The sequence below is a fragment of the Scyliorhinus torazame genome, chromosome 11 (genome assembly GCF_047496885.1).
Source record: "Scyliorhinus torazame isolate Kashiwa2021f chromosome 11, sScyTor2.1, whole genome shotgun sequence".
Lineage (NCBI taxonomy): Eukaryota > Metazoa > Chordata > Chondrichthyes > Carcharhiniformes > Scyliorhinidae > Scyliorhinus > Scyliorhinus torazame.
The window spans coordinates 174,025,767-174,037,426 of record NC_092717.1 but is presented as its reverse complement, the minus strand read 5'-3'; the positions used below and the strand labels follow the sequence as shown (position 1 = coordinate 174,037,426).

Sequence of the window (11,660 nt, the reverse complement as noted above, 5' to 3'; positions counted from 1 at the left end):
TAATTGAGAAATATATTTTATCCAAAGTTAGGTCAGAAAGGACAAGGGAATATTACATATACATAGAATTAGATAAGATGTTATAAAGCACTTTGTTCCTGGGTGGTGTAGACCTTAGAATTCCTTCCTCCAATTTAACAGGGGAATCTTATTTCAGCCAGTACAATCTAGAAGCCAATCGTCAGGTGACACCCTTAATTCAATGCACTTACCTTTATGCATAACATCCCTGCAAGAAACAGATCATGAAGGGGGAAATCCCCAAATTGAGTATTCACCCTCGAGTAGGAGTCTGATCTAAAAGGCATGCATTCGACTCTTACAACATATATGGGTAGTTTGTGTCAGAAGTCATCATGCACCTTGCAAAACAGCACTCCCGCCATCTCCATCGGAATAAAGGTTGAGTGAAATACTCACCCAGTCATATCCTGCACCCTTCATTATTGCAGATCCATCATGGCAATAAGAGGCCAGAAAATGAAGAGGAGGAAGATAATAATGAGGAGAAAAAACAAGATAAAATTCCTTCATCATTTATGGGAGTGATGGAGGGCGAATGATGATGAAGATGAAACTAAGGCCACTAACTCGACCCAACTATTCCTCTGCCCCACTCCACTTGCATAGTCACTTGCTTTTCTCTTCTTGTTCACGTATGTAAGATGCTAGAAATTATTATTAAGTGTCAGTAATGGTGACCGACAAGAGTATAATGAAGATGGGGGAATGGAGTGTGATGAAAATGTACTACCTTGCAAATGGAGGCTGCTCATGGCTTGAGAGTCAGGGGATACTAGCCAAAAGACGCTTATGGAGCCTCGGAGCAAAGTTAGTTTGGAGTTGTCTTCAAAGACGTACTGTACGGTAGCAGTGGTTAGCACTGTTGCTTCACTGCGCCAGGGTCCCAGGTTCAATTCCCAGCTTGGGTCACTGTGTGGAGGCTACACGTTCTCCCAGTGTCGGCGTGGGTTTCCTCCGGGTGCTCCAGTTTCCTCCCACAAGTGCCAAAAGACGTGCTTGTTAGGTGAATTGTACATTCTGAATTCTCCCGGTGTACTTGAACAGACGGAGTTTGGCGACGAGGGAATTTTCACAGTAACGTCATTGCAGTGTTAATGTAAGCCTACTTGTGACAATAATAAAGATTATTATTACATGATGCATGTGACTGGAGCCTGCAGTCATCAAGGAGACAATTTTTTCACTATTCACATCACATGGTAGCTTCATTAAAGTTGCAACAGATCACAACCTAAGAGGTGAGGAATGAGTTAGTACCTCCACCTTCATGCAAGCAGACTTTATTGAACCAGGAAGTTGGAATACAAAAATCAATGTCAAATCAGGTACAGAAAGCAAAAAGGGGAAAGAAATATTGGGTTGAAATAGTAAGTGACATTTTTCAAATCTTCAAGAGTTTAAATCTGAAGGAACATGATTCCACACTTGTCATGTAGTTAAGAGCAGAATGAATAAGCCCCAAATTATGGAAAGTTTAGGTACAGCAACTTTATACTCTTCCATGCATTTCAATAGTCGATCTTTGTGGGATAGTATTACTGCATGGTTTTTTGTGAAGCATGGTTACCAGGAGAGAACATTCTAATTTCCATGTTTGACTGCATTTTTAGTTGCCAAAGAGCAGTCGGATTTACTCTTTTAATAGTGGCAAGTCCTAAAATCCAAACAAAAATATTATTTGGTCTATTAGGTGCAGGTTAGGTGGATTGGCCATGATAAATTGCCCTTAGTGTCCAAAATTGCCCTTAGTGTTGGGTGAGGTTACTGGGTTATGGGGATAGGGTGGAAGCGTGGACCTTGGGTAGGGTGCTCTTTCCAAGAGCCGGTGCAGACTCGATGGGCCGAATGGCCTCCTTCTGCACTGTAAATTCTATGATCTATGATTACTAGTGCAGCCAAAACAAGTAACTTCAAAAAAATATTTTTGAACATTCTAAATATCAGAAAACTTCAAAAGGTAAATAACACAGCTTTATAAAGCGCCTTTATTTTAAAAAATCATAAATAGTTGGCAATAAAGCAGATACAATGATCAACAGTACCGAGGCTACAACAATCAATATTGTTTGAATATAAAACTTTGTCAGCATAACTTGTAACAGGCTTTATCCATTCACAGTGCAGTAATTTACAATGAAACAGAAGAGCTCTGGTGTAACAGATTTCCCAAGTTCAATCACTGCTCTTTATGCGACTACTGCGAGTTGGCTGAACAATGCAGATGAAATTCAACATGCATAAAGTATTGCTCGCAAGAAAAAGCAGTAGACAGTAAAAAGAAAAATACCCTGACCGATATTGAGTTAAAGGTGAAATCAAGAATATAAGTATACTTGCTGTTTATCAAGTCCACTCAATGGAGCAGTTAGATTGTGGACAATGTGCATGTAAATGTTTAAGCTGCTTTGCTAATGATCAGATTGACAAATAGAACACTACACTATAGTCAAAAGATAGAGCAGAGGAGGAGATTTTTAAACTGTATAGTGCTCTTATTAGACATAGTTGTTGGTTATCTGATTCAAGTAGTACATTCAAGTCCTGAGGTGATGAGAGAAGTGCTTTGAGACTGACCCACTGGGCCGGGGTGATAAGTAATGATTTATTTTGCCTCACAAGGGAGTGTATGTGTGTCACACCAAAATTAGATTAACTAGTATTTTTGAAAAAAAGCAAAATTCTGCAGATGCTAGAAATCAGAAATAAAAAGAGAAAATGCCAGACTCTGCAGGTCTGGCAGCATCTGCGGAGAGATTATCAAAGATGTCACAGACAAGACAGACAGTGATTAAAAACTAAAGAAGGTGGCTATGATGGGGTCCTGTGATATTTGATATCACTGCCCCCCCCCCCTCCCCCTCTGTAACTTGCTTTGCTTTCAGAATACTGACCCTTAAGTTCTTGCCTTTCTGCCACTTTAGACTTTAACACTACCATTATTAATCCCTTTTTCTTCTGACTATGAGATCTTTGACAATCTTTCCCAAGCTCCCAAATTGTCCACCTCCCTCCAACTATACAATCAAACATTTTCTTGTTTAAAATAAATTTAGAGTATCCAAGCATGGCCAATCGATATAGCCTGCATATCTTTGGGTTGTGGGGGTGAGCCCCACACAGACATGGTTCAATCACATTTCTACCCTTCTTTAGCTCTGAAGTCATATGACTTGAAACGTTCTCTGCATAGATGCTGCCAGACCTGCTGAGTGTTTCAAGCATTTTCTGTTTTTATTTAAGTAACTCTGGACCTGTGAAAGTTAAACTGGCACAGGTATGAAGAAGGCAGAATTTTAGCACTCGTATCAAGGACATTGCGCCACATACAGTGATTAACATGTGAAATGGGCATCCGAGTAGCATTGTGGAAACAAAAATCACTAAGAAGCAGGAGTGATTGGTGGGGGTGGAAGGAGGAAAAGATATAAAGTGTTAGTTCTTTCTGAATGTAACCATGGGATGAATGGCCCTTTTCATCCATATCCCCCATTTGCACGCAAGCACACTTATGTAAACATTACTGAAGTAGAAGTTAACGGGTTGTGTTTTAATTTGGCACTAATATTCTGGACCTTTTGATGGTTAATATCTCTCAATGCAATATCAGCATAGCAATATATGGCGTAGCCATTTTTGGATAGCCAGGATAGCTTTACAATACTCGATATGCACATACAAAGCAATCTTTTCAATATTGCTCCTTCAGGTTTTTTTTACATAAATCTTTCAAAACAAATGTCAACATGCGATTTGTTGCTAATGTAAACTAAAAAAACAGAATTGTGGGTTAAAAGAAGTCCAGTAATGAAGCTCCTTGTAACCTTTTTCCTCTAAAATACATCAGAATTAATGTTTCAGATAGTACTGCGCACCATGATATATACATAAATAGATCTTCCTTTAACAAAACTTATTTACAGCCAAAGCTATATATAACTTGCCCACTTAAATTTTTCTAAACAGTTTTATCATATGCATATTCACCCACACTACAGCATAAATAGCAATATAATCTGTAAGAAGAATCATACTTGGGAAAAAAAGGAGTTAAAAAAAGGAGTTGCCTTCCTTCAGTGCTGAGGGCAAAAACCAAATCATAAGGAATACTAAAATAAAGTCAATGCAAACCATGCATACTATATCTCTATTCAACTCACTTTAAAATATCAGACCTGTTGGATGTTTGTAAATTGCAGAAAATGAAAGGGGACAGTCAACGTTGAAATAGTTATTCAAGTGACGAATACAATCCAGAACAATATATGATCTTCTATTATTTTACAGCCTAGGATTTTTCAAAGGACATTCCAGTAGTTAAGTGGTCTAGAATCATAGAATTTACAGTGCAGTAGGAGGCCATTCAGCCCATCGTGTCTGCACCGGCCTTTGGAAAGGACACCCTACTTAAGCCAATACCAAATCCGCTATCCCCATAACCCAGTAACCCCACCTATGGGGCAATTTAGCACATCTTTGGACTGCGGGAGGAAACCCGAGCACCTGGAGGAAACCCACAGACACGGGGAGAAAGTGCAAACTCCACCCAGACAGTCACCGGAGGCTGGAATTGAACCGGGTATCTGGTGCTGTGAGGCAACAGTGCTAACCACTGTGCCACCCATCTACACGGTATTTTAAACGTATTCACATGTACATGTGCTTCATAATTGCCAGTTTACAACTTTGCAGTGATGTCATTTGACAAAATCAGAACAAAATTATGAATTACAGCACTCAATCAAACATGTCCCCAAATACGATTGTCAATGACTAGAAATGTGCACCATCAGCTTTCATATTTGCTTGTTAAAAAGAGCACAAAAGCATCAAAAAAAAATCTAATTTTTTTAAAAACAGAACTTTCTCCTAAAGATAGATTTTATAACTTTTTTCCTTGCATCTATGAAGCAAAAATTACAGCACACAGATTTAAAAATATTGAAACATCCTTTTCTTATCCTTCTCCCGTGTATACATGATAAATTAATGGGAGATTGAAAACAAAGGACAATATTTTCCATAAACAATTATAAAATCACAATCATCTTTTAATCACTCAACAGCAGTGTGTTACAATCTTCACTGCAGGAAAATTGGTTATTCTTGACAGAACGCCTGCCATATAGTTTGAATGCCATTCTTAAAAGAAACTATTTTAAAAGTTACTGCTGCAACACAAAATGCAAATAGTCAAGACTAGAAACAGCAGCTATAAACAAACAACCTGCATTTATGTTTCAATTCAGACTATAGGAGACCAGCATAGAATATACAAGCAACTACAAGTGTTTCTGTTCCATTTCCACCTACTGTATCTTGGGAGATCAATAAAGTAATTGGATTCAATATAATTTTACAATATCATAATGCATGAAACTTCTTGTAATTTACAGAAATTTGTCTATAAGTGTGATTTTATTTTCGTGACCACAATTTAACTATTATACATTTCATATAAAGCCAAAAGTTTGACTATGAACAGATCAGCTTATACAATTCTTGCTAGTCATATTAAAGTGTTGCAGCTATTCCAAATTAACTTAAAACAGTCCGGTGTCCAAGCCATTACATATAACCTGACCGCAATGTTTACTTATGTCATAAATAAATGTATTAAATCACAATGGTACAATTTCCACAAACAACTTGTGAATCCAAACTTTTGTTGACCCATACTTGCTATGCAAACAAATTTAGCTTTCTGCAATATGTTTGTAATGTGTATTTATAACATGGGAATTAAACTGCACTACTGTAACTGTTATATCATCTCTGTACATTCGTGCCAGTTCTTCAGGAAGACCGAGCATCTTGGACAATCGCTCATGATCAATAGCTCCAAACTCATTTTGACCAACTGCATGCCGTAGAAGATGAGTTGCAGAATTTTGATCCTCAAACGCAGATGAAATGCGATCTCTCCTCTCCATTAATAGGCCATGCATCTGACCAAGAGTCACTTTGTAACCCCCAACAGAAATAGGCTGCTGAAGGTGGACACCAGTTAGATGTTCCCCAATAATTCTTACAATCTCCTCTCTATGTAACATTTCCCACAGCCCATCTGTGGCTAATACAAGAAATTTGTCCTGAGGCCTTAGTTTATGGTAAGTGACTTCAGGTTGAGCTGTTAGATATGGGGGTGTGTGATAATTAGGTGGGAAGAATTTTGTACATTCATTCTCATTTAACATTTCTGGGCCAGACTCCAGCACGCGTTTCTGCAGATCTATGCTCCACTTGAACTTAACATCTCCAAAAGCTCTAAATGGCATTAGCAAGGAAAGCAGCCGGTCTTGTTTAATAACACTTTTGGCTTCTGATTTTGGGTGTTCAGACTTAACCCTTTCCACTTCACTCTCGTTTTGTGCATTATGGTCATTGGACAGTGTGAGAGCAGACCAGGTTCCATCTTCCGCCTGTACACCAAGCACAGCTCTGCTGTCTCCAGTATTTGCAATGTGCAAGTCTACACCATCTATGTGTGCAACGCAGACAGTTGCACCAGAAAATGCCACTCTCAACTGCCAATAATTGAGAAAGGAGTTACTGTTACCCACTTGAGCTTCCAATGAAATGTCATTATCAAGCCTTTTGAATGAATTTGTCAAAGCTTCAATTGTATCAGGAGTCTCCTCAGTGTGGAGGTCAATTAACTCTTGCCAGTAGGTTCTCAAACTGTCAAAGTACATTTTTGATGCCTCCTTACTGAAGTAATCAACAGGATGTTTGTGCCACTGTAAAAGTGGCAATACAACACCCCCATTTTCCACTGCATTCTCTATTTCCAGTAAGGTTTCCTGATTTAGCAAAGCAACAGCAATATAATAAAACAGTCTTTCACTGACTGCCTGTGCACAGGCACATCCTGCATGTCCATCTATAACACTCAGCAGCATGCCTCTCGTCTGCAGACTGGTAGCTGCACATCTTCGATCTTCAACTGGAGAATTAGATGGCAATTGGTTAGAGTCAAAACCCAGAATAGAACTAACATTCTTCCCATCAAATTCAGGTACCTTAAAACTGAACTCATTTGCCTTCAGGATGCTGTTAACTTGAGGAGGAGTAAGGTTATAAAACTGTGCAACTGTGGTCCTGTAGTTCCTTAAATGGAAATGGCCAAATAAGTATTCAAGCTTGCCCCATTTGAGCAAGGATCTTGGAAAGATTTTTCGCACAGATCTGTCTGCTGGCTGCCAACTGATTTGTGTAGATAAGTAATTCTGGAAACTGTGATGGCGGCAGGCGGTGACATATACTCTGCTTAACTCTCCATTTCTAAGTACTGGAAACACAAGCTGTATTGGCACCAACATTTCACCAGGTTAAATTGCACAGTGTGACAACTTTTCCAGCATTTCCTATAAAAATGGGGAATAAAACAAATTACCTCTACTGCACCATGCATAAACCCATTATCAGAATGGAGAAAACAATGTAAAATGCCTATGATTTAATAGTATATATTTATTGATATCGGTCAATATGTACCTTGGGATGCAGCAAACATTACAAGGCATTAAAAACAAGTGACTTCAGCAAAAATAAATTGAGATACCAAACCACAGATGACAATATCTGGACAGATGGCCAAAAGCTTGGTCAAAGAAGTATGTTTTGAGAGCATCTTACCCCAGAAAGTATTTTCACATGCATTGAAAATTAAGAACTGCAGGACAATTATAATAATATTGTAATAGTTTCCAATATTTAAATTTGTGAAATATACATGAACATTAAATGGATTTTTAAAAAAAAGATTATACATCCCAGATGTACAAGTACAAATTGTGATAATTCACAATATTAAGTATAGGCTGCCCTTTGTTTTTAAGCCAAGAAATACTTTTAAAAAAATTTAGAGTACCCAATTCATTTTTTCCAATTAAGGGGCAATTTAGCGTGGCCAATCCACCTACCCTGTACATCTTTGTGTTGTGGGGGTGAAACCCACGCAAATACAGGGAGAATGTGGAAACTCCACACGGACAGTGACCCAGAGCCGGGATCGAACCTGGGACCTCGGCGCCGTGAGGCAGGGCTAACCCACTGCGCCACCGTGCTGCCCCAGCCAAGAAATACTTGGGGGAAACATTAAGAGAGGAAGTCAAGCTTGTGAACTGCTGGACACAAGCAATGTAGGTAGATGCATGCGATGAAACATTCCATACAACTTGAACTATTTATTTTAAATTTTAACGTCATTTATGTTAATTTATTGCGACAATAACACAAAAGCAAAATACTGCAAAGGCTGGAAATCTAAAATAAAAACAGAAAATGCTGGAAATATTCAGCTGGTCAGGCAGCAGCTGTGAATAGAGGTACAGACTTCAGGTTGATTGACCTTTCATCATGAAAGTGTTGACTCAAATCATTGTTAATAAAACATAACCCTGGTGTTAGGTTGAGCTACAAGTGGGAAAGAGGAATTATTTTAAAAATAATTCTCGAAAAATGCATCTTCATATTGACTGACACTGATGTGTACTTTATTGCTCAGTACATGTCCGAGGAGTGAACGGAGATGAATTATTAAAGAGAAAAGTAACAGGTTTTAAAGCACCAATCGTGTCACAATTTTTAATTCATTATGAATAAAATCATATTGGGTAAATATTTAAACCTTAAAGGAACAAGAATAAGTCTCTGCAGAATAGTTGTCTTAATAAAAATGATTGCCCAATTTAGTTACAGGTCTCTCTCTCTTTCCTGCTCTGCTGCGCGTTTCCAGCAGTTCCTGCTTTTATTTTAATGACAGGTTATTTTTGTATTTTGGCTCCAGCAGGGGTGCAGTTTGCACCTCCTCTTTGCTCAATGGATGCTTCTGCACATTTGGGATCCGAGCTTCCAGCGCGCCGACATGTTCCACACACACGTCCGACCGGGATCCTCCCAGCCCCGCGGGCCGACAACGCTGCTCTGACCCCCCCCCACCCACCATCCCAACCGGAGTCGCAATCCTGCACCGCCACACCCAGCGCGGCCCCTGAGCGCAGCGCCGGTGCTGTGGCCCCGGAGAACCGCCGCCGCCGCCGCCACCACCACGCTCGGACGCCTGCTACAAACCGGTACGAACCTGCCAGTCGCAACCCTCCGCGGGTCAGCTTGCCGCCTGGCCCTCGTGCTCCCGCTCGCGACACCAACAAACACCAACGGCCGCCCGCGAGCGCCGGCGCGCTCTCATCCTTTGACATTGACACCGGCCCTCGCCCCGCCCATCCGCACTGATTGGCTGGCCCGGGGGGTGGGTTCCGCTGTGACGTCGCCATCAAAGCTTCTGGACGGGACGGTAACGATCCCCCCCAGGACAACCCCACCGTCTGGCCTGAACATTGCTGTGACCCTGGAGTGTGATGCAGGGTAGGAGCATGAGAGAGCAGGGCGGGGGTTGAGAAAGGGATAACTGCGGGCAGGAGGAGCTGCGAGAGGGGATAGGGGGAGACCAATAAGGGAGGAGTGGGTGTGGAGAGAACTGGGAGTGGAGAACTAGGAAGGGGTCTGCACCGACCCTTCGAAAGAACAACCCACCTAGACCCAAGCCCCCACCCAATCCCCATAACCCAGTAACCACACCTAACCTTTTGGACACTAAGGGGCAATTTAGCATGGCCAATCCACCTAGCCTGCACATCTTTGGACTGTGGGAGGAAACCCAACGCAGACACGGGGAGAAAGTGTAGACTCCGCACAGACAGTCACCCGAGGCTGGAATTGAACCTGGGTCCTTGGTGCTGTGAGGCAGCAGTGCCACTGTGCCACCCACTGGCATTGCTGACTTGTGAGCCCTGGGGAGAGGATGATGATGGGTGAGCGGCCGGCCGGGTGGGTGCTGAGCATGGAAAAATTAGAAATAACAGGTTTAACAAGCCTTGTTTTACAAGCCTCTTGATTAACATCTGAAGGCTATCTCAAAGGAGGGTTCAGTTTTGTTTTTAAAGCGCTTCACGATCCATTAACTCTGAAGTGATTCATCATTTGCGTAGGTGTCCTGTCTGACCACATTTTTCTATAATAGATTTCCTTCTACTCTGCAATGCTTCCCAGAAAGACCAGGTGCTCTGTCTGAGTGCTTTTTGTTCATAGTGGATTTTTCTCTACGCTGAAGTGCTTCCTAAAAAGAGAAGATGCACTGTCTGACAGCAATTTTTTTTAGACTGGATCTTTTCGACCTTGATGCTTCAACAGTATGCCTGCACTGGAAGTACATAGAAGCATCTGGCACCATTTTTGGATTTGATTGGATTTGTTTATTGTCACGTGTACCGAGGTACAGTGAAAAGTATTTTTCTGTGAGCGCTCAACAGATCATTAAGTACATGGGAAGAAAAGGGAATAAAAGGAAATACATAATAGGGCAACACAACATATACAATGTAACTACATAAGCACTGGCATCGGATGAAGCATACAGGGTGTAATGTTAATGAGGTCAGTCCATAAGAGGGTCATTTAGGAGTCTGGTGACAGTGGGGAAGAAGCTGTTTTTGAGTCTGTTCGTGCGTGTTCTCAGACTTCTGTATCTCCTGCCCGATGGAAGAAGTTGGAAGAGTGAGTAAGCCGGGTGGGAGGGATCTTTGATTTTGCTGCCCGCTTTCCCCAGTCTGCGGGAGGTGTAGATGGAATCAATGGATGGGAGGCAGGTTCGTGTGATGGACTGAGTGGTGTTCAGGACTCTCTGAAGTTTCTTGCGGTCCTGGGCCGAGCAGTTGCCATACCAGGCTGTGATGCAGCCCGATAGGATGCTTTCTATGGTGCATCTGTAAAAGTTGGTAAGCGTTAATGTGGACATGCCGAATTTCCTTAAGTTTCCTGAGGAAGTATAGGCGCTGTTGTGCTTTCTTGGTGGTAGCGCGACGTGGGTGGACCAGGACAGATTTTTGGAGATGTGCACCCCTAGGAATTTGAAACTGCTAACCATCTCCACCTCGACCCCGTTGATGCTGACAGGGGTATGTACAGTACTTTGTTTCCTGAAGTCAATGACCAGCTCTTTAGTTTTGCTGGCATTGAGGGAGAGATTGTTGTCGCTTCACCACTCCACTAGGTTCTCTATCTCCCACCTGTATTCTGACTCGTCGTTATTCGAGATCCGGCCCACTATGGTCGTATCGTCAGCAAACTTGTAGATGGAGTTGGAACCAAGTTTTGCCACGCAGCCGTGTGTGTACAGGGAGTAGAGTAGGGGGCTACGTACGCAGCCTTGTAGAGCCTCGGTGTTGAGGACTATTGTGGAGGAGGTGTTGTTGTTCATTCTTACTGATTGTGAACATTAAAGTGCAAAGATTCCTCATTGAAGACCTTCTCACAGCCACTGTTGAATTCTCTGAATAGACGTGATGACCATGCTGGGGGCTCTTAGGACCTGGGTCATCAGGGACATGGCTGGGCAGTCACATTGGCACTGCCAAGGTGTGGGGCCTGAAGGATAGACTGACGGCGGGGTCCTTTGGCGACCCCATAGCGGTTAGTCACTCACCTGAGGAGGGTGGGCCTTATAACAGTGATGGGGTGGTCTTTGCTGGCGAGAAGGGGTGGTGTCTTTGCTGGTGAGAAGGGGGAGGGCTGTAGGGTTATTTTGAGAGCAGGACGCCCTTTAAAAACAGCGCCCCTATCTCTGAGGCTCCGTCCTA

General features: G+C 42.0%; 2 protein-coding genes across 2 annotated transcripts in view; one reads left to right on the top strand and one right to left on the bottom strand.

Annotated features, from left to right (window-relative positions):
• Nucleotides 1-1,982: 1,982 nt before the first annotated feature.
• On the bottom strand, nt 1,983-9,253 carry pdp1 (pyruvate dehydrogenase phosphatase catalytic subunit 1). The gene is made up of 2 exons (XM_072468029.1): nt 9,107-9,253; nt 1,983-7,388 (listed from the first exon to the last, which is right to left on the bottom strand). The coding sequence occupies exon 2, from the start codon at nt 7,341-7,343 to the stop codon at nt 5,718-5,720; it is 1,626 nt and encodes a 541-aa protein (XP_072324130.1). The 5' UTR covers nt 7,344-7,388; nt 9,107-9,253; the 3' UTR covers nt 1,983-5,717.
• Nucleotides 9,254-9,302: 49 nt separating this feature from the next.
• LOC140385653 (uncharacterized) overlaps nt 9,303-11,660 on the top strand; it is a 38,752-nt gene continuing 36,394 nt past the window's right edge. Inside the window, exon 1 of the mRNA XM_072468030.1 lies at nt 9,303-9,390. The gene's annotated coding sequence lies outside the window, so the exon portion shown is untranslated. The remainder of the gene's footprint in view (nt 9,391-11,660) is intronic.